This window comes from Acaromyces ingoldii, assembly GCF_003144295.1.
Source record: "Acaromyces ingoldii strain MCA 4198 unplaced genomic scaffold FA10scaffold_2, whole genome shotgun sequence".
Classification (NCBI taxonomy): domain Eukaryota; kingdom Fungi; phylum Basidiomycota; class Exobasidiomycetes; order Exobasidiales; family Cryptobasidiaceae; genus Acaromyces; species Acaromyces ingoldii.
In genome coordinates, this window is record NW_020290248.1 from 3500987 (window position 1) to 3523197 (window position 22211).

A 22211-nucleotide genomic window follows, 5' to 3' on the forward strand; every position below is an offset into this window, starting at 1 on the left:
ACAACACTGTGACTTAGATGAATCGGTACTGTTTCGCCGTTCAAACATGAAGCAGGCATGATCCTCTGATTCACATTTGGGAGCCATTGGCCACGCGAGCCGAGCCAGGAACGAGATCTACTAAGGGAAACTGCAGCATGAATAGCGGCCCTAATAAGAATGCGCTACTGGAAATGGCAGGCTTGGAACGATCTTTGCCCCACGGACAATGTTACCCCTGCCTGCATAAAAGAAACGTCTGAGGCCTCTGATCTAGTTCTGTGTACAAAGAATGGCAGCGGGACGGATGCCGATTGCGGGTGAGGCTTGAGCCCTTAGCGCAGCAAGTGGAGAGGAGGTCTCAGTGGGGTTGCCTAGCAATTAACAAAGCTTCGATGAACGCATAAAAGAAATTTCCGGCCGGGTTTACTTGCAGGGATGTATGAAGCAGCTTAGAAGCCGAAAGGGGCAGGGCTGTCTTTCTTCTCCCACACCATGACAACGTCGCTGCTCGGGTCAAAGGGAAGATGAAGTGGTCCGTCGCAGTGCTTGTCGGAAGCGCCAGCCTCGCGGGAGCGCTGGCGGGCGAGAGTTACCCAAGATACCCGTTCTTGCCGCCGTTCGAAGGCCCGACGAGCACTGACCTCAATGCGTCGTGCGCGGCATTGGCTCAGTCGATTCCTTCCACGGTCAAGGCACACCACAACCTCGAGCTCGCGGACATCATCACACGACTGTATGCAGACGGCGAGAACCCATCCACGAAGGAACTGTTCCAGGACATCCCCACGACAGCGTTCAGAGGCAATGAAGAGAGCCTCGCTTCGATCATCTCGAGCGCCGGTGACTGGGACCGCAAGTCAGTCATGGGCGATCAAGGTTACGGAGAGGCCGACGAGGTGCAAAGAGAGCAGGGCGGCTTGCCTGCGTTCTGTCGTTTTGGTGCCAGCATCGTAACGAGCGACGATAGCAAGACGTTCTTCGAGGTCTGGCTTCCTCTTCCGGGGCAAGCACCCACAAACACGACAGCTGCTGGAAGCAGCAACCAGACGACATCCGCAACAGCCGCGACGCGCCGATCTGGCGGTGACGGCAACGGCACGGATGAAGAGCGAGAGCCAGCCCAGCAGCAAGTTCTTCCAGCGCCGCGAGACAACTGGCGCGGCCGCCTTCTCTTCTCCGGCAATGGCGGCCAGCGGGGCGCTGTCTCGTACCCCGATATGAAGCAGGCCCTCACCCGCTATCGCGAGGCTGCAGCAGGCACCAACGGCGGCCATTTCGGCACCGGAAGCGGCACCAATTGGACCATCGGACACTACCAGAGCCAGGTCGACTTTGGTCACCGAGGCGTGCACGTCTCCACCATTGTCGCTCAGCAGGTCGTCAAGCACTTCTACGGTGTTGCGGCAAGGGAAGGTCGCCAGCAAAAACACGGGTTTGGCTCCTACTGGCGAGGATGCTCGACGGGCGGTAGGCAGGGCTTTGCAGAGGCGCAACGGTACCCTCGCGACTACGATGCCATCCTCGCAGGTTCACCTGCCATCTCCTATGTGAGTCACTCTCTCCCATACTCTCTTTGCGATTGATCCGTTGGCTGACGTCCTAGCTCTCCCTCGTACCAGAACTACCTGAACGCGATTCAGATCCACGTCAACTTCCTGCAGTCAGACAAGAATTCTTCGAGGTACATCCCGGAGAGCCTTTACCCCGTCATCCATCGCGCCATTATTGGTGCATGCGACCTGCAGGATGGCATTCAGGACAACGTTCTGGAAGATCCTACGAGGTGCAAGGTCAACTTCGACTTGCTGCTTGGCTGTGCGTCGCTCAACCGGACCGACCACTGCTTGAGTGCCGATCAGCTTGCGAACCTGCGCGACATCTACACGGCGCTGCGCTACCCCAACGGCGACCTGATCCACGACTCTGTTCTGCCTGGATCTGAAGAGTCGTGGACGGTGACAGACGGTGTTGTCGGCACGCCGTTTCCGCCTGCTCCGGGCTGGTATCAGTACCAGGTCCTGAACCTGACGGGCACACCGGACTCCTTCGACTACAACAAAGTGGTCGAAGGTAACTTTTCCCTCATCGCCCAAGGCCAGGATCAAGACCCAGGCGGAACCAACACCGACAACCCGAACCTGTCTCCCTTCCTTGAGGAGCACGGCGGCAAGATCATCCACTACCATGGCCTCGCCGATCAGCTCATCCCCTCCGGTAGCTCTATCCGCTACTACAATGAGGTGCAGAACCACATGGGCTACTACGATCTCGACGCCTACCGCCTCTTCCGCATCCCCGGCATGGCACACTGCCGTGGCGGCGATGGCGCCTGGAACTTTGGAGGGGCCTCGCAGACCTCTGACGTCGGCTCTCGCCCGCTCAAATTCGATGCCGAGCACGACGCCTACCTGGCGCTGGCCAAGTGGGCTGAGGAGGGAATCGCACCCACGCACCTTATTGGTGCCGCGTACAAGGACAATCCAGACGAGAAGCCGACGGACCTCGGCACATCGAGTGACAAGCGGCCGTACAGCAATGGCGTCAAGTTCACCCATCGCCTTTGTCCATACCCAAAGGTGGCAAAGCTCAACGAGAATGCGCAAGATCCATACGATGCCAACGACTCGTACTGTCGCGGGGAGCACTACGCTGCTTCTTAGAAAAGGAGAATTGATTTGAACATTATCTATAGCATTGTTTGTTGCACTTGCTCTGGTATCGAAGCAATGAGAAATTCTAGCCGCTCCTCCCCACTTTTCATCGTGGGCGAGTGTGAGCTTTTACATACTTTTACATGTTTGCGATGCGCTGTGTCCACTCCCTCAGCGTTGTGGCGAGGACATCTGGGAGTGCCTCGACGTTGCTGACGACGACAAAGTACTCAAAGGGGAAGCTGTCGAGATACCGGTCCATCTTGATCTCGAGCTTGCCTGTGGCAGGGTTGGTGTGGTACGACACCGATGACAGGTCAACGATGGACTGCTGCTGCTGCTGCTGCTGTTGACCTGGACGTTCGTCTCCGTCGGACTGAAGACAGTCGACAATGACAAAGACGAGCATGACCTTTTCCTCGTGGGCGCGACGGAGAAGCGACCGAAGCTTGTCATGATTCTGGCAGATGCCGTCAGAGACAATGAGCTGGAGTTGCCAAAGGTCCTTCCCTGACATTGACGAAGTCCTTTCCCTCGACCTGGCCAAGAAGCCAAGCGAGTTCTCGACAAGGTTGAGAACGTCGGTGCCTCGCTGCTCAAAGGTGAGCTTCTCGAGAATCCTCCCATCGCCCCCTTCGGCAGCAATAGGCGAGGAGTCGAAGCCGCGGAGGAGCTCCATCTTGCTCCCGAACTTGGCAATGGCGATCTCGCCCACTTCGAGCCGGTCCATGGCGCCCTTGAGCAGGACGAGGGTCTGATAAGCCAGCCTGACTCGCTTGCCCGTGCCTTCTCTCATCGACTTTGAGTCGTCAATCGAGAGAAGCACTTGGTATTCTCGCTTCGCAGGTCTCGATCGCCTGAGCCAGATCTTGTCCTTTGCAAAGTCCGACGCGATGAAGGGCACGATTTTGCGCATGTTGAGCCTCTTTCCTGTCTTGTAGTCGCCGGCAAAGCGAGTGGCCAGTGTTGGAGCCAGAATCAAGCGTAGCTGTTCGCATAGCTGCAGCGACAGATCCGACGTCAGAGACGCATACGTCTTCCACAGCTCGTCGAATCTTTGCCGCTTTTCCTCGCTTGCTTCTCCGCCATCGTCGTTCTCGTCATCCTTTGCAGACAAGGCGGCGAGCTGGTCTTCGAGCGACTGTTCGATCAGCTGGCGCTCCTCCTCGGGCAAGGGGTCGTTGGTGTCCTCTTCCCTTTCACCGTCGATGGTCGCCAGCTCTTCCTCGCCAGAACCCTCGTCGTCGTCAGCCGCTGTGACGCCCTGAACGAGATCGGAAGCGAGCATGCCCCGTTTCTGGCCATTCTGCTTCTCCTGTCGGTCTTCCTGCTCGTTGACATCGAGAGGCAGCGCTTCACGCTCCTCGCGCGCCTCCATCGTCTCGTCTACGTCGCCCACCGGAGGCTTGTCGAGCTTTTCCTCGTCCTCGTCACCTCCCACGATGCCGTCGAGGTTCCTAGCCTCATCCTCCTTGGCCGCTCCAAGGGCTTGCTGCATGTCTGCGTCCTGGTCTTGGTCGTTGACATGCTCAAAGGCCGTGGCAGCACTGTCCTCCGGCATACCGCCCTGTTCTTCGGCTCCTTCCTCCTTGGCCATCCTCTCCTCAATGGCGTCGAGGTCCCTCCTGAAGTCGCGAAGGGCGTCTCCAAGGCTTCGAACTGGGTTAGGATCCTGGCTGGCGTCTTGTCCTTCTCCGTCTTCCTGTCCCTCAGCTCCCTCTTCTGCGGCGGATGGCTCTTCTCCTTGAGCTGGCTCGTCGGCAGAAGAAGGCGGTTGTTGAGGTTGAGAAGAAGATTGGCCGCCTCGTTGAGCACCCTGGGAGGCAGAGGAAGAGTCGTCCATTGGGATTGTCATTCGACCTTGTGCGCCGCGAGTCGACTGTTGCTGTTGGTCAGCGCTGTTGTCCTCCTGTCCCACATCGCCAGCGTCCGGCGCGGGAGCAGCGTCGCCCGAATTGTCTTGCCCGGACTGTGGCTGAGGCTGCTGATCCTGGCCTTGTTGGCCTTGTTGCTGACTCTGTGGTGCTTCGTCGCCGTCGTCGCCGTCTTCTTCCTCTTCGTCCATGGCCTCCTCGCCCTTGTCATGGGGCACCTCTCCATCGGCCATGTTCTCATCTTGGCCATCTTCCTCTCCATTGTCATCATCAACCTTGTCGAGCTGCTCCTTTTCCTCACCGTCCTCTGGAAAGTCGTCGACCTCGATGCCTCCCTCGTCTGGCTTCTTCTCGTCCTGATCCGGGCCTCCTTCGTGCTCGTCATCGTCGCCGAGGTCCGAAAAGTCGTCTCGGCCTTCTTTGTCTTCTTCTTCCTCATCACCGCCGCCATCGATGTTGAGGTCCTCAGGCAGATCCAAGTTCTCGCCCTGCGTTGCCTCTTGATCCACCTGCCGGCCCATGCGATCAGGATCATCGCCATCCGCCTCTTCATCTTGCTCTTGATCCTGCTCCTCTCCTTCCCGCTTCTCGCCATCATCGCCTTCATCTGGTTGCTTCCCCTCAGCGCTGTCATCTTGGTCTTCAGCACCATCGTCTTTTGCATCCTCGCCGTCCTCTTCGCCTCGCTCTCCCGCTCCTTCGTTTGCTTGCTCCTTCTGGCTTTTTCCCTTCTTCCCGTCTTTCTTCTTTTGCTCTTGCCCACCATCATCGGCATCCTTCCCACCGAGGTCCTTGTCCGTCTCATCTTTGGTATCCTGGTCTTCTTTCTCTTCTTCATCTTCGCCTCCCCATGTCTTCTCGTCAACGGCACCAGGATCGAGCGGGTCAACTTCGCCCACGGCCTCTTCGATCTCTCCATCTTCCTGCTCCTCCTTTTCGCCATCTTCCTCGGCCTCATCCTCGCCTTCAACGCTCTCGAGCTCGCCGTCAAAGTCCTGCTCCATCTCCTTGGCGCCCTTCTCCTTGTTCTTGTCGCCCTCGTCTTGCTCCTGCTCGTCCTTGTCCTCGTCCTTTTGCAGCTCTTCCATCTCCTCATCCTCGCCCAGCTGATCGGTGATGTCCTTCATGCCGCTTCCATCGCCCAGGCCCGTCCCGCCATCGTCCTCGAGCGCCTCCTGGCCGTCTCCGCCGCCCTTTTCAGTCTGCTCCTCTTCTTTGGGCGGAGGCCGGCAGAAGCCGCGCTTGGCGAGGTTGACGACGAGCACGCATACGACGTGGGCCAGCTTGAGGAGGGCGCAGATGAAGCGTCTGGCAGCTTCGAGGTGCGCATGGACAATCTCGGCATACCGTCTTGCAAACGGAGCCAGGCGTTGCATCGCGTCGCGGATCACGTCACCGCCCGAGGAAGATGAGACGCCATTACAGAGCGATGCAAACTCAGAAAACTCGCGCATCAGCTCGTCGAGGCGCAGAAGCGACTCGACTTTGGCCAGTCGGCGTTGCTGGGCCGGCACTGCCTTGTCTTGCAGCTCGTCTTCTTGCTCTTCGGGCTTGTCGAGCTTGGTGAGGTCCTGCATGACGACGAGGACCAAGGAAATGATACGGTCCGATTTCCTTCCTGCCTCGTGTTCGTCTTGCTCTTTTCTTTCGTCACCTTCTTGAGAAGAAGAAGAGAGGATCGATTTGCTTCGCTCAACGACGTCGTTCTGGCCGTCCAGGAATTGTCGGAGCTCGCCTGTCCAGATGGTCAGGTGGTGTGGTGCGGTAGAGAGCGTATCGAGTGTCGCTCGCATTTCGCCGGTGCAGCGCTCGATAAGGTCGCCCTCGTCATGCGTGACCACGACAAGGCCGCTGTCCCTGAACGACTTGGCTAGAGCTGCCACGCCCCGCGCGCACTCTCGGACAGCTTCGGCGCGCCTCTGGAGCTCGGATGTGAACGTATCGATGTTCGACGAGGAGAGCAGCCGAGACTGACCGAGAATTCGCTGCAGCGTCTCCTCGAGACTGGCAAGAATCTTGTGAAGTGCATCTGCGAGCTCCTCGACAGCCTGGAGCTTGGCCTGTTGGCTTCCCGCGCCACAGTGGACTGGACCACCTGCCAGCACCGCGGTCCTGCTCGAGAAGGCCTGGAGCGACGCCAAAGGCTTTCTCATCTCCAGCGACCGTTGCCGCGCCTCCACCACGAGCGTGGCGGCGTGTTCGACAAATCCCTGGGCCCGCTGCAGCTCCGTGACGAGCACATCTGGGCTCCTCTCGGCACTCGTGATGTTTCCTCTGAGCCTCGGAACGAGATTGAGCAGGCCAAAGTACCTCTTCTCCACCTCTTCGTCCTCTCCAGTCTTCAGCGCGCCCTCGGTGGCGCTCCTGGAGTAGACCCACGCAGGCTCGTTGATCTTCTGGTGGCTCTGCTGAAGGGCCGAGGAGAGACCAATGCGGCGCAGCTCCTTGAGCAGGTCCGACCACGCCTTTCGCTTGCGCGTCTCGAGGCTCTTGATTGCCTTTGCCGTGTCCTCTGTCCACGTCGCCGGTGTCTGCTTCCGCAGGGCCTCGGAGCGCTCGAGAATCTGCGAAGCCAGCGAAGAGAGGCCCGAAGATGTCTGCTGGGGCTGTTGCAGAATAGTCATGCCCAGGTCCCGGTGCGTTAGGCCCTCAAGGCGCTTCCACGTCGTCGAGAGGTCGAGTAGGTGTGCGCTCATGGTCTGTTGCGCCCCTTGCCATCGCTGAGGTCCGGCCTTGAATGAGACGACTCCACTCTCGGTGGAGATGCCAGTCGATTCACCGTTCGAGGCTGCAACAACGACGTCCAGCCCCTTGGCCTTGCTGCTCGCTTCGCCCAGCTCGGCCAAGATCGGGTCCATCGGCAGCCTCAGCACATCTCTGAACTTCCTCACGCACTTGTGGAGCTTGCGGTGCGTCTGCTTGGCACTTTGCTGCAGCGCAAAGACATTGACATCTTTCCAGCTGGCCAGCTTGACGTAGTCTGCAATCTCCTTTTCGATTACTGCGCGACGCCGGTCGAGGTGCGCTTGCACGCCCTCCGAGTGCTGGCTGTAAAAGGCGACGACGTTGAAAAGGACCTTGGCAACGGTGTCGAGCTGCACGAATTGGGTAGACAGGAGTCTAGCATAGCGCGCAAACGAAGCAAGCAGGTCGAGTCTCGCCTGCCACTGGCCCAGGCTTGCCGTCCTGACATATTCGTCGAGCAATGTCACGAGCTTGGCGATGTGCTCTCCGTCCTCTGAAGCGGTACCTTGACAAGGCGCGCGGATGGCAGCCTCGAACAGATGGAACCAGAACTTTTCACCATCGGCATCGATGACCTCATCATGGTGTCTCTGGAGGAGCTTCGCCCAGCTTGAGAGCTCCAGCCTCCTCCATTCGATAATGAGACCCGAGACGAGTGACCTCTGATCCACCAGGCTTGTCTGGCTGCTCGCAAAGGCCTGCCAGTCCTCTGTGTGGAGCAGCAGCTGCTCCAGGGCCGAAAGAAGCCGGGCCACGGGGCATGAACCTGCGTCGAGTGAGAGAATGGCATCACACCGATCCCGCAGATGCGACAGTACCATCTGGTCGGGATACTGGTCGATCAGGCCTTCCAAGCGGGACCGCATCGAGTTGACCACGCCGAGCATCCTTGCGACCTGATCACTCGAGGCAGCGTCGCGGTAGAAGTCAAAATCGCTGTCTGGACGATTGTGTTGGCTCGGCAGCCTAGATGCGATAACATCGAGCTGGAAAGCCTTGCTGACACTGTCGAGCGACTCGTCCGTCTCCTGGTAGTAGAGCCCCATCAGACGGTTAACGACGTCGACTCGCCACTTTGCGAACCTCTGCACGTCGTCCTCGTGTGTCTCTGTGAAAAGGGCCATGTGCAGCCTGTAGAGCTTGACAACGGACTCGGATGAGAAAAAGTCCTTTGCCTTTGCCTCTTTGCCGTTGCTCGTCGTTGCGGTAGAGGCACGCAAGGCCATGACGTCTTCGTACTCAGGGAAGAGCGTCGCAAACTCTTTCTCCTGCAGCACATCGTCGTCCTCGACGTCGACGTCGATCTTCTGTGATCGGTACAGGCTCTTGCTTTCCTGCTCCTCCTTGCTCTCGCGCTGCCTGTCCAGGCTCCAGAGATGAGCGAGCTGGTCATACGTCCTGCTGACTCGCTCCGCGAAATGCACTGATGCTGGCACACCATTCTGGCGTTCATGCTCGATGGCGGCCAGCTTTGTCAGAAGCGTCGGAACAGCGAGTGAACCAAGCCTAGAATCGGCACGCAGCCTCAGTGGGACCTCGATAAGATTCGAAAATCGCCCACTGGCATCGACCGTAGGGAATCGGACGAGCATGTCGACGACCTCGGCGTTTTTGCTCGCCATGGTGCTCCGCTTGCTGCATCGTGCATGCTGGACGAGCGCACCTAGTCCCAGCTGCATGAGGCTCAAGCACAGTGACAAGGGTTGTGTAAGGTCGTGCAGCGAGGCATAGATGGTTCTGAAGCGATCGAGAAGCGACGAGACGGAAGCTTGCAAATTCGCCAGACGCGCAACTAGACGAAGGTGATCGTCGTTGTCGCCCTGTGCGGCTTCTTCTGACGACAGGCGGTCGATGAGGTCCATGAGCTTGCCTTGTTCCAGCACTTGGTCGACGAAAGACTTCATCTCGCCATGGAGCCTCGCCAAGACGTCGAGCGGCGCTGGTTCTCGATTGATGACCACTTTACCTCGTCTCTCTTCGCGACCGGAAGTGGCTTCGAGTGCCCTTTCATCCAACGCCCTGGTCCAGACAGTCGAAGGAGCGATGCTTCCAGTGATAAGCTCCGCGCGCTGCTGCAACAACTTTCTCTCGATGTTGATGCGATTTAGAGCGTGCTCTACCATAGCCTCTTTGGTCCTCTGCACGGCTAGCGGGTCGATCGCGACGTTGGGGACGTAGAGGTGGATCATCGACGAGGCGAAGCGAACCATCGAAGCACCCAGCTGCGCCAGCGACGGAGATGGGTCCTGAACCTGTGCGGCGCACTCGGTCCAGTCACTGACGATCGACGCGAAAGTCGCATCCTCGCTGGCCGCATTGTCTGTCATGACGCGCTTGAGCGACTCGAGAGCCGTCTGGGCTCCTTCTTGGACGAAGATGAGGTTGCCGACACCCGGGTGGAGATCCTCGACGGTGTACCAGAGGCAGCTCGAGAGGTGATCAAACGTGTGCTGAAGCGCAGCTCTCGTCGACTGTCTCCGAGATGGCCCCAGGCTGAGACCAAGAGCCGAGGCAAGCCACGTCAGGCTCTCTCTGCGTTGCACCACCTCGGCAAGCGACGTCCTTCTCGGCAGGCACCTCCGAAGCGTCGTCCATAGGAGCATGGGACGGAAGAGATCCTGCGGGCCGCTGTGGGCTTGTTCGGCATTGATACGGTCCTTCCAGAGGCCGCGGACGATATCGACAGTCGTCTGCATTTCGATAGTCCCAGTCGACTTCCACGACGCCCTTCGAAGCGCCACGGCAGACGTCAGCGCATACCGCTTACTGCTCTTTACAAGGTCGGTCAACGCCTGCAAACCCGCTTGAGCGTCTCGTGCATCAGCAGTGCTCCACAGGAGAAGGAGACTCGACAGCGTCAGTCCTTCTCCCTCGCTCAGCCAGTCGTCTTCTTCGGACTCGTCAACCGTGCCAGCACCTCTCTGGATCGCATCGAGCGATTGCTTGACCCGGGTTGCAATCTCGAGCAACTCTTGCCTCCTTGCTACCATGGACTCTTCCTGCCCACCGAGGATGGCCAGCTCCAGCGTGGCAGCCACATCGATGCCGCTCGAGATGACGTCTCGCCTTTGTCGGTCTGCACTACGCAGTCCTTGCTGGAGACCCGAGAGAGAGTCCGAGAGTTCTGCATCGAGCGTAATCTGCTTTTGACCGGCATCAGCGCCCGGCAAGAATGCCTGCCAGATGCCCCTCATGGCCAACCCGCTCTTAAGAACCCTCTTGGCGCCCAACAATTCCAACCTCTTGCCCACTTCTTCCTGCTCGAATGGCGCAGACGAGGCCGCCCAGCCGCTAAGCAGGGCAGACGAAAGAAGTTTGTCCATCTCCTGCGCCACAACGGTGGTGGCGCTATAGTCGAAGATTCCATTGGACGCCCAGGAGAGCGCCAGAAACGTCGTCTGGTCCAGCAGCTTTGTCATCCAGCCAAGCAGCGAGCTTGCCAGTCCCTGGTCGCCAACGTCAGATGTGATTTCACGTGTGAGAACGCCAAGGAGCTCTTGGCTAGCCGCCAGAACGCTTCTGATGAAGGGGAAGGTAGCAATGTCGTGACTCGACGATGCACCCCTGCTACCACTCGAGGGGCTCTTATCGCCGTCTCCTTCAAGCGACGACAGCGCTGAGCGTTCGAGAACTGTGAGATGATCCTTCTTCGCAGAGGTCGAGCTCTTGCGATGAGCACTCTCCACCACCTTCTGCAGGTCGAGCGAGTGATGAAGGACTCTGACGCCAAGAGAGAGGCTGGCGCCAAATGCATCGCTGCTGAGTACGCCGACGAGGTTCGGATTCATGCTCAAATTAGGGCCCTGGCGTAAGAAAAGTCAGCCCACAATTCCAGCATTTGTCTTCCTTTGGCAATGGCAAACTCACCAACTCAGACAAGAGCAAAGCGTCGATGTTTTCCTGCTCTTGCGCAAAGCGATTCTTGATGATGAGTGCGTGCGTTGACGACACAACACCGTCTTCCTGAAAGAGCTGAACGGGCAAGGCGTCCTGCACCATACGAGAGGCCAACGCCAAGGCGTCCTTGGAGAGACTGCCGAGAAGATGAGCTGCAGCCAGTTCACGGACGAGGCCAGCGCCGTCGCCCTGCTCCTCTTCAGAGAGCGGTGCGGCCCACTGTCTCGCCAGGACCAGCTGCGAGTCCTGCGAAAGCGTATGGGCCTCGAATGACCTTTCGTCATGGATTGCCGACGTCGAGGTCGGCTCAACAAGGCAGATTTCCAGGCCGCGATTTCGCATCGCCCGACTGAGTTCTCCATGTTTGGGATCGAGTGTCAGGAAGATTCGGAAGTCGGCGTGAGGGCGAATGACGGGCACCTGCTGATCGGAGCCCTCTCCGCTGCCATCGCCGACGCCTCGCTCGCTCAGGACGACGCTCCCGCCAGGCTCGAGGAGCGAATTGAGTCGATCAAGAACAGAGGCCGAACACAGGTTGGCATCGTCGAGGAGCAGCCATTTGCCCTGCTTCATTGCCCTCAGCAGCGGGCCATCGACCCAGGCGAACTTGCCCGCATCCTTGCCTCCGTCCTCCGCAGACGAAGCTAGGCCAGCCAGAATTCCGCTGCATGTCTTCTTGTCTGCGTCGCTGACAACAGTGCTGGCGACGAGGCTGGATGCCACCTGGTGCACTGCCTCTGTGGTCCTCAAACGAGCTGCAGTCCCATCGTCCGTTGTCGAGACCTCTTTCAAGACCCCGATCAGCGTCTCCTGCATCCTGCACACATCTTCGAAGCCCTGCCGTCCGATCCTCCCAAGCTCGGTCCTCTTGATCTTGCTCACGACATCCCGCAGCGTGTGTGCGTCCTTCCTGGCGTGCGCCAGAGGGTCGATCTGCTCGAAGCCGCCCAGGACATCCATCGTGTCTGTCCCGCTGCTCATGCGGAGCTCCTCCAGCTCGTTGCCTGTCAGACGGGCCATATAGCGCACAAGCGACGTCTTGCCCGACTGGCTGGGTCCGCACAGAATGGCAGGCCAGGCCATGCGAACGCATTCAGCCAGGGCCTCAAGGGCGGGCAGCTGTTCCTTCTCGATGCCAAGGTTGTCTCCGCCGTCTTCGTTGTTACCGATGGAGCCTTGCTGGCTTCTCTGAACAATTGTATGGCCGAATTGAGCTCGGTGTGGAGTCATCAGTGGCCAGGGCCGGTAACCCGCGACATCGAAGGGCACATCCCTCTCAAAGGTCTTGCAAAAGAGGTCCGCCGCAGCCTCTCGATCGCGAAGCGTCCTGAAGCGAAGGATATAGAGCGAGGCGAGATGCTCGATCGGGTCCTTTCCTCTCCAGTTCAGACCCAGGTCTGCATGGAGAAGGTTCAACCACCGGAGAAGATCTCTCAAGTTGAACTCCCACGGCGCACCGGCTCGCCCAAACGAGTGCCTGACCATTGTCTCGTCGTGCAAGCTGGCGTTGAAGCGGATCATGCGCTTCAACGAGATTTGATCAAAGCTTGGGTAGAGGTGTCCCGCAATGATTTCGATGTCCTCCGGCTCCAGCGCTTGGACAAAGACCTTTGTGAAGCGATTCAAAAAGGACTTGGGGAGTCCCTTGCGACCGCCGCCCTGGTGATGCGGGTTTTGGGCCGCAAAGATACGAAAGGACGGATGCTTGTTGAAGCTGCGGCCCAGCTCGGGAACGTAGACGGACCCGCGATGGTCGAGGCAGGAGTTGAGGCCTTCGAGGACAGACTGGGAGGCAAGGTTCATCTCGTCGAGGAGTACCCATTCGCCGCGCTGCATCGCGCTTAGGAACGCAGCGTCACGCCAGCTGAACTCGCCGGGCGCTCCTCCTTCCACGGGCAGATCAGCACCAAAGAGGTCGACGAGCTCCGTCTGGTCCGACAGGTTGATGCGCGTCAGGGCGTGGCCCGAGGCCTGGGCCAAAGCGACGATGAGGCTCGTCTTGCCGGCTCCCGGGCTGCCTTCGAGCATGATGGACTTGTTGGGAATCTGGAGAGCCCGCACGACACGCAGCGCATTGGTAGCCGGCGTCTGGGCTCCGAAGCTGAACGAAGAGGCTGAGCTTGCTTCTCCTCCCATCTCGACTGAAAAAGGCCCCACAGAGAGGCAGTACTCTCGAACCGAGACTTGCGCCGGTTTGAGTGCCTCCTCCAGCGCGAGCGATCCGCCCACCAGTTCGCTCAGCTTGGTGTGACACCGGCCACGAAGCCGTTCCAGCCCGTCCCTCGACATCGAAGCGGTAGCAGGGAGGGTGCCAACGCCATCGACGATGCACAGCAAAGCACCGTGGATGAACGCCACCTCCACTGCCATCTCCCCACCAGCAACGACACTCTTGACAAAGGAAGCCCAAGCGATCAAGTCTCTCAGGCCAATGTTGGCGGCATCTCGCCCGCCAACCTCCGCAGCGAACCAGTCGGTGAAGTCGAGCATCGCAGCGCTCCACGGCCGCATCTCCCCGACGTCCGCGCCAACACCGGCCCACTGTCTGTCAAGAATCAGGAGCAGGTCCGATCTCGCATCGACGTGCGGAACCCAGATCTCGGTGAATCGATTCCGCAGCGCAGGGCTGAGCTCCTTTTTCCCGTAGTCGCCACCAGGGTTCATCGTAGCGACGACCTGAAACCCGTTAGTGGCTCGGAGCGTGGCAGTGTCATCGTTTTTGTTGGTGCTACTGCCTCGCTCGGCCAATACGACGGTTCGTCCGGGTTCCAAGACGCTGTTAAGCCTCTCGAGAACGCTGTCGTCTGCAAGCGAGATCTCATCGAGGAGCACATGGTCGCCGTTACGCATCGCTTCGACCAGTGGACCGTCGTGCCATTCAAAGAGAGCAAGGCTCTGATTCGCACACCTCAGCGCCGTCCGTGCCTCCTCCTTGGTGCAGTTTTCTTCGTTCACGGTCGCACTTGCAAGTAGGGAAGTGAGCTTTGAGCTGGCCGCCTGCAAGTCCAAGCTGACCTCTTGTCCTTCCAGTTGAGACAGCACTTTGTCGCATTCGATCTTGGCCTTTGCTTGCAGCGCAGCCCGGTTGCGCAACGGCCTCTGTCCGCCGAGCAAGTCTGCCGTGTCGGTGTTCTGGTGGCAATTGACCGTGTGAAGCCTCCTGCCAAATACCTCGGCCAGCATCTCGCATATAGACGTCTTGCCTGTGCCCGTCTCACCCACGAGAAGGATCGGTTCATCGTACCGAAGGGCCGTTGCGACGAGGCAGAGGAGCCTCTGCATCGCCTCCGTCCATACGAGGCCTGATTGACCAGCTTGTTCGAGGATGGCGCTGGCATAGTCTTCGCCCAGGCGCGACTCGAGCTTCTGCCGGTTCGTGGAGGAGAGCTGGTAGAGCGAGTCGACGTCGAGACGGACGTTGAGCACATCCTGAATCACTTCTCTGACGACAGCCTGGTCATCTGCACGCCTGGCCCTCTCTGCGATGAGCATGTACCCATTCTCCGCCAGCTCCTCGTAGCCGACGGCCTCCCTCTGACCCCACCGGAAGAGGTCTCTGAGCGTTACAAAGGCCTGCTTGCTGTCGAAGACGCGCCCTGCCTGTCGACGCCTCTGCAGCTCGACAAAGACGGCGACAATCTTGGCCGCATAGGATGGCGCAATGGCGCAGCGCCTGGTCAAGATCGTCTCAAGCTCAGGCTGAGGGACGTCGTCGAAGTGCACCTCGAGGAAACGATTGCGAAAGGCCCTGCTGAGGACCTTGCGGCCGGCGTACAGGCCCGGTGGATTCTGCGTGGCAAAGAGCATAAAGTGCGGGTGCGGCCTCACCACTTCGCCCGTCTCGGGGATGAGCAGCTCGCGATTGTCGTCCAGCAGCCTGTTGAGCGCTTCGAGAACGTCGGTCGGTGCCAAGTTGAGCTCGTCGAGAACGATCCAGTCACCTCTTCGCAGGGCAGAGACGAGCAGGCCCTCTCGAAAGACGAGCCGGCCCGAGTCGGGATCGGAAGAATAGGAGCCAATGTACTCTTGGACGTCCGTGTGCTCGTGGTTGTTGATTCGGACGAAGCGATGGCCTGTCCTCCTGGCCAGGTACTCGACTGCGCTCGTCTTGCCTGCCGATGTGGGCCCCTGGATCAGCACGGGGCTCTTTCTGGTCAGGGCTGCTCTGGCCAGGCCCACGACCTTGTCTTGGACCGAGGCCGTCAAGACGTAATCTTCGGCCAGCTGAGGGGCCAACGGACCCGCTTCGAGCCAAAAGGAGCCCAATTGTACGTGATCTTGCGAAGGTGCTGGAGGCACAAACGAAGCAGCCGACCTTGCATTCTTGGCCTTTGCGAGGATGTTTGCGTGGATCAAAGACCGGACCGTCTGGTTGCTCTTTGGCTCGAGGAGCATCGTGAATGCCATGACAAAGCCTTCCCAGAGCGATCTCCTGAGACCATAGGTTGCACATACATCGCTGGCAAAGGTAAGGGCGCGAGCGAGGGTGCGGATCGAGTAGTGCGGTCGCTGATTCGCACCATCTGCCAGTTCATGGCTATGAGCCAGGCGGCGGATGGCCAAGAAACATTCGGCCACATCCATGACGGCTCCACGGTCTCCTCGTGCATGCTGGCCGATGTACTTGTCGACGATGCTCACCAGTGCCTCGCGATCCGAGTCTGGGCTGGCTGCGTAGAGCTCAGTGAAGCGGTTCCGCAGGCTGCTGGGCAGGTCTCGCTTTCCCACATCGGTAGCCGGGTTCATGCACGCGAACAGCCGGAACTCAGGATGGCGAGGCACCGGCTCCAAGTCGCCGCGCTCCGTCAGCGTCACACTGCTCGTTGGCGTCTGTAGCAGCCCCGCCAGGCAGTCGAGCGTCTCGGGCGCAGCGAGGTTGACCTCGTCAAGCAACACCCATGCTCCAGAACGTATCGCTTTAACGAGCGGCCCCTCAACAAAGGAGAAGACGAGGCTGCGCTGCTTGGCCGCGTGCTGCAGCCGAAACTGCTGGGCATCCTCGGCAAACCTTGGCCATTCGTCAACCTTCTCGTCACTTGCACCCGGAGAAGGAGTCGAGACTTGGGTCGACTTGCCCGTCCTCCTCTTCTTGCGCGAGCCGCCGTCGGCGTCTTCTGCCTCATCCCCGCTCGCGTTCTCTTGCCTCGCCTTTCCCTCAGCCATCCTTGCCGACTCCTTCCATAGGTCAGCCAGACGGGCCCACTTTTCCGCCTTGAGAGCCTTGCGCTCCGCCTCGACGAAGCGTGCGTTTCTCCTCGACGAGAATGTCCGTTCAAACAGGTCAATCCATCGATTGTGGAGCTCCATCGCGGGTAATTTGGCATCGAGGGGTCGGAAGCCACCGAGGAGGTCAGAGCTCTCGGTCTGCTGGCTCAGGTTGAGCGCCACAAGGGGCTTGCCCACGAGCGAGGCCAGATGTTGCACCACCGTCGTCTTGCCCGTTCCTGTCTCGCCGACGATGAGCGCAGGCTCAGCCAGCGAGACGCATACAGCCAGCCTCTCGAGGAGCTGTGCAGCGGGTCGGGTCAGAGCAAAGGTCTTGGAGACAGATGCGACGGGAAAAGGCCCCTGAGCGAGAGGAGAGGCGCGTTCCAGCTGGCAGCGACCGACACGAATGGCTGACGACGAGGATGGCCCACCCTTGACGAGCCCCATCTCCGGCATTCGTCCGCGGATCGAAAGCCAGGCCTGCTCAGTGTCGATGCCGAGAGACTTGGAGAGCAGTTCGACGAGTAGAGCGTGTCGACTGGTGTCCGAGGAGCTGTAGAGGAGCAAGTTCAGAAGACAGACTCCAGAGCACAAAGAGAAGCCACAACTCACTCATGAGCGGCCAAGGAGCCGAGAAAGACATCGCATGCCTCGATGAAGACTTCCTCTTGGACGACCTGGTTCGAGAATGGTGCTTTCGCCACTGCAGAGGCTTTTCCTGAACGCTCCAAGAGCCGTTCGACTCTGCGACACCACTTGATCAGATCGTGCAGGGACGGTGTTCTGAGGGTCCCTGCAGGTGCCGCCGTTGCCGCGCGACGCTTCGTCGTCGTAGCCGCCTGGAGCCTGGAGCCCGCGACAACTGCGGACCAAGTGTCAACGAGGCGCAGCAAGGCGGCGTCTCTGGCAGCAGCCAGGACAGGATTCGAGCGCGAAACAATCTCGACGACATCGTCGTGCGTCAGTGGCTTCACTCGGATTTCTCGAAAGTGTGTGTGTCCGAGAAAGGACGTGGGGGGCCACCTGTCTTCTCGACTCGGGTTGATGATGGTCCTCGTTGCAAAGAGGGCGAATCCCTTTCCCGCACGCATCTTTCCCCGACTGCCAAGGTCCAGCATCGGACGGCTGCCAATGAGCTTGCTGCGGCCCAGCGCCTCTGCCAGTGGCTTGATGACCGACAAGATCTCGCTGCTGGCCTTGTCAATATCTTCGAGGACGACCCACTTGCCCAGGCGTACTGCACGGGTCAGGGCGCCCTCGGACCACTCAAAGGTGCCCGGCCTCGTCGACGAGGAGACAAAGGACCCAATGAGGGACTTGGCGTCGAGGCCGGACTGATCACCCAGCTGCAGTGTCAATATCGGTGCTGGTCGCTTTCGTGGGTGGACAAGGGAACAGACGTGGGCAAGCATCGTAGTCTTGCCACTGGCCTCGGGGCCAGAGAGGAGCGTGGGCGAGTCGATGTCCCTAGCCAAATCCGCGAGCACATCATGAAGGCCCTCTGTCTCCTTGAAAGTATCGTCTCGTGTATCCGACAGTGCAGCGTCAGAGTGGCGAAGAACGAGGATGCAGCCGAGGGAAGCCACCCTAGGACTCAGGATCGAGGCATCGATCGATGTCTTCTGGTTGGTCGATCTCGCTTTGATCCTCCTCGCCCTCTCGACTTCGGTGAGGGGCAACGTCCAGATGTCGATCTTTTCCGACGCTGACTCATAAACTGCATCTATGCACCCTTCGTTTCCGACGCTCCCCGGGTCGACGGGCCTGCCCACGAACTGGCGCTCCAGATCGAGGCGAGCAGCCTCAGAGAGCCCCTCGAGCGCAGCAAAAGCCCTCAACGCCAGGAGACGCGTCGTCGGGGAGAAAGGTGTGGTGATGTCTGAAAACACCGAGTACAGCACCTCTACTGGCCAACGCTCAGTGATGTCTTCGAAGATGAGGGGGCTGGCGCACGCAAGGCGATAGACGGAGAGCAGCGTCGACTGCAGCTCCCTCGAGTCCGATGCCGGCACAGATGAGAGCGGGCCATCGTCGCCGAGGCTCTCTTTGGTCAACAGCAGTCGTGCGGTGCTTTTCAACAGATTCTGTGTCAGTCGAAGCGCTCCGTACAGGCGCACTGTCCTCAGAACACTCACCCAAATGTCTCTGGGAAGGGGACGAGAAGGCTGGCAAAGGCGTGTAGCACGTCGGTTGCAGTCTGACCAGACCAGGTGGATAGTTGAATGTCCAAAGACTTTAGTGCACGCACGCACAGCTCGAGTAGAAGCGGTTGGAAGTGGACGGCGACATCGGTAGTGCATGCCGGGTGGATCAAGAGCTCGGAGAGGCCATCGAGGAGGTCCGACTGCGAGGCCGAGGGTGTCGAGGCACTGGCCCACTGCTCGAGCACGGACAGGGCCTTTGAGGTTGGCAGATCCAGCGATGATATGGACGCCAGCAGGGCCGTCGAGGCCGTCTGGAGGTCCAGATAGCTCATGCTGTCCTGCGTCGTCTGAGGCAGCCTTGCCTGCCACTAGCTAGTTGAGAAGACACCCTTTGCACCCTGGCCGGCGCGAAGAATTGCAAAACCTCCAAAAAAAAAAAAAGTCCAAAAAATTGGCGCGGATGCACGTGCAGCTACTGCCTCCTCCACACAAACAAACTGTCAGTCATAGGACAGCAACAGCAACAGCATTGCTCGACGACGGAAGGCCGGGAGCAATGAGAGCATGGTTCTCAATACGCTGCCGGCTGAGCTCATCTCCGAGAGTGCGTGTGGTACAGTCAGTAGCTCCTTGGCTGTATGTCATTGCTGACTCTTCTTCATGTAGTCGCGCTCGCGGCCGAAGAGCTCGACCCCAACGTCCACCTGACGCTGGCCTCTGTATGCTACCACACGCGGCAGGCTGTCCTCGGGCATCTGTACCACAGCATCTGCTGCCCCACTGCCCAGTCGCTGTCGACGTTTGCCGACCTGCTTGACGCGTCGCCCGAGCTGGGCGCGTTGATTCGATGCCTCAGACTCGGCCCCTGGGACATCCTAGCATCAGCATCGACGTCGTCGCACGACTTCTCGGGTGTCAATCCAAAAGCGACAGGTAAGCGAGCCTCAGAGGCCGGGCGCATCTTGGCCAGGTGCTCGAGGCTCGACGAGCTCGTCATTTGGGATGCACTACTGGGTCGCCCTGGCCTGGCGAGCCTGCACGAAGAAGCGAGATTGAAGCGGCTCAGCCTGCCCTATCTCTGGCGCGGCGGGCACACTATCCCCTGTTCCTCGGCGCCTCTGAAGAGGAGCGTGGCCCAGGCTGCGGCTCCGACAAGGGTCACACAGAGGTCTCCGGCCGCCGTCATGCCCCAGCTGGAGCAGCTTGAGGTACTCGAGGTGCTGCTGAGCGGCCTGACAAGCTCCGACATTGCCTCGATCGCCACCTTCTCTCACCTCCGGGTCTTCCGCTGGTTCTACCGGCCGCTAGGTCTGTCCGAGATTGAGGTCCTCTTTCGCAAACTCGACGAAGAGTGGAAGGTGAGGGGGACAAGGCCCAACGATATGGAGATCTTCATTGCGGCCAACAACGGCAAACTGGCCCAGATGGAGGGCTGGCTCGCCGCGCACTCGAGCGGCTCGATTGGCCTTGACGATGCCTTCGTGCAAGAAGTCACCCACGCCATGGCGGACATGGAAGTCGTCGAGGGCGAAAGGGACCCAGAGACGGACTTTCTAAACGCGAGGAGGGCCGCGGGCAGAGAGGGCTTTGTGCCGGGCGCGGCGCCTGTCTTCAATCGGCCTCAGGTCTCATCCGAGCCTGCGCCTGTGCAGGCTCAGGCGCATGTACCGGCAACAACGACGACGCTAATGCCGCCTTCTTCGGCCCATACGAGTCACACACCAAGATCGACACCCTCAATGCCAGAAGCCGGCGCACCACCTCGACCAGACTTCATCCTCGGAGGCTTCCCCACCGAAGACGCGGAGGATGTCTATGCGCGAAGGCTGTCCGAATGGCAGAGACGGCTGGAGGAGAGGCAGGAAGGGGCTTCAAACGGCCTCAACAAGGCGCCAGAACCAACCGATTACCTTGGCATGGCCGGCCAGTGGCTTCGCGAGGGCAAGCTTCATTTTGATCTTCGCCGCTGGCGCGCTGCCGTCATGGCGTGGGAGCTGCAGTGGGCAGACGTCTGGGAGCGTTACGAATTTGCACTGGAGAGAGGCAGGCCGCAAGGGCAGGCACAGGCGCAGGCGCAGGCGCAGGTGCAGGCGCAAGCAAACGATGCAGCGTCGCACGGAAGGAGTAATCCAAATAATAATTGCTCCGAGACCCTCTTGTCAGGAGAGGATCAGCAGGAACCGTTTTTGCTCGCACATCTCGCCGACGCTGTGCCATAGCGCGCATCTCGCCCCCATCAGCTGAATGAATTCTCGGGCAATCCCCCCCCTCGTCGTGGATTTTATTTTCCTCAAATTGGGCCCTGATCCCTGCTGGAAAATTGAGCCGGCGTTGACATCCTAACATGTCGGCCCTAGCAGTCTGCCGGGATGTTGCGTACAGGCCCGGGGGGAAATTATTACCCGAGCGCGCGCAAACCTCACCGGTAATTGGACAACCAAAGGTGCGGATATCAGACGTACGTCGCAGCACAAGAAAGCCTCGAATCTGCTTCAACGTCGTTTAAGGCGGCAACACCCCCTGATCGGCACTCACGGTTGCGCCGTGGCAGGCCAATTGAAAGGCCGCTCGCTCACCGGTCGTGCACCCCCACCCGGGATGTTGACGTCCGCCGGTACCATTGTTCTCAAGCGGGCCTTTCAATGTATGTCGAAGCCTCTCTCTCTCTCCCCCCCCACCCCTTCTCTCAAAGGGGAAGGAGGACTGAGGGTAATCTATGATCAAATTTAACAAATCCCTCATTTGTAGCCACTTTCTCGCCCGATACAAGAACCCAGGCTCTGTGAAAAAGAGTTGTGTTGCAGCTGCGATTAAAAACAGAGGGTAATCCTCCTTGCTCGTTTGAAAAAGTCGAAAAGGAAAAATAGAATTCAAAAGTTTCGCACGGTGCGACTAGCGGCGGAGGAGGGGTCTGGCACCCAGCAGCAGAAGAGAGAGAGAGAGGCCGATTAGTAGTAGTATTGACCGAGCGAAACTTTTGTTCGTGACTTGACGGACGCCTCTAGTCTCATTTTGCCCTTTTTTCTCATCGTCAGCCGGTGATTCGTCTACACGCCGTCACGCACTCATCACTCCGTAACCGACTTTGGCGCGAGAGAGAGATCGGAAAGGCCTTCTCCGCACAAGTCACAACGCAACATCAACCAAAGGCGGCATCCAGCATCAGAGAGGATAGTCGCACAAGCGGGCAACAAGTCGGACCTTTTTTGCCCTCCTCCTGCTCCTTCTCTCTGTGTGCGCGCCTGCCCTCACACGACGAGGTCATCAGCCGAGCGGCACTTGATCCGCCAGCTCCGCCCCTTTCTTTTCCCTCTTCTACCGTTGGGCTTCAATACCCGACACCTGGATATTGCCCCGGCTTGGTGAGTTAGCATTTGTCGCGCGCGGGGGCGAAGAGGGGCAAGGACGGCAGCGGTGTACGAGGCAGGGGAATACCGGAGTAGGCCTACATCGCCGCGCTCGGGCCTCTCCTCAGCTCTCATATCCTGCACCGGCCGCGTGTGGGAAAGAGAGGGGGAGAGGGGCTCAAGCGACAGTCAGACAGTCCGCTTCTGGGGAAGGGACGAGAGAGAACGAGCGAGCGTGGTTGCTCTCTACGTGATTTGCCGTTGCATTGCCTCATCCTTTGGCGAGAACAGTCTCTGACCCTCCTCCTCTTCCTCTTCTCTCTCTCTCTCTCTCTCTCTCTCTCTCTCTCTCTCTCTCTCTCT

General features: G+C 59.3%; 3 protein-coding genes across 3 annotated transcripts; 2 read left to right on the forward strand and 1 right to left on the reverse strand.

The window, feature by feature from the left end:
• The first annotated feature begins 466 nt into the window (after positions 1-466).
• On the forward strand, positions 467-2728 carry FA10DRAFT_250835 (tannase-domain-containing protein). The gene is made up of 2 exons (XM_025519578.1): positions 467-1529; positions 1602-2728. Exons 1-2 carry the CDS (start codon positions 507-509, stop codon positions 2640-2642), a joined length of 2064 nt encoding a protein of 687 aa, XP_025379701.1. The 5' UTR covers positions 467-506; the 3' UTR covers positions 2643-2728.
• Positions 2729-2772: 44 nt separating this feature from the next.
• Positions 2773-18920, reverse strand: FA10DRAFT_300982 (P-loop containing nucleoside triphosphate hydrolase protein; the record flags this gene model as incomplete). Its single annotated transcript, XM_025524910.1, has 4 exons — positions 18493-18920; positions 16970-18427; positions 11120-16910; positions 2773-11055 (listed from the first exon to the last, which is right to left on the reverse strand). The coding sequence occupies exons 1-4, from the start codon at positions 18831-18833 to the stop codon at positions 2773-2775; spliced, it is 15873 nt and encodes a 5290-aa protein (XP_025379702.1). The 5' UTR covers positions 18834-18920.
• An 18-nt stretch (positions 18921-18938) lies between these two features.
• Positions 18939-20930, forward strand: FA10DRAFT_94347 (hypothetical protein). Its single transcript, XM_025525796.1, has 2 exons — positions 18939-19105; positions 19168-20930. Exons 1-2 carry the CDS (start codon positions 19066-19068, stop codon positions 20718-20720), a joined length of 1593 nt encoding a protein of 530 aa, XP_025379703.1. The 5' UTR covers positions 18939-19065; the 3' UTR covers positions 20721-20930.
• Positions 20931-22211: the final 1281 nt, after the last annotated feature.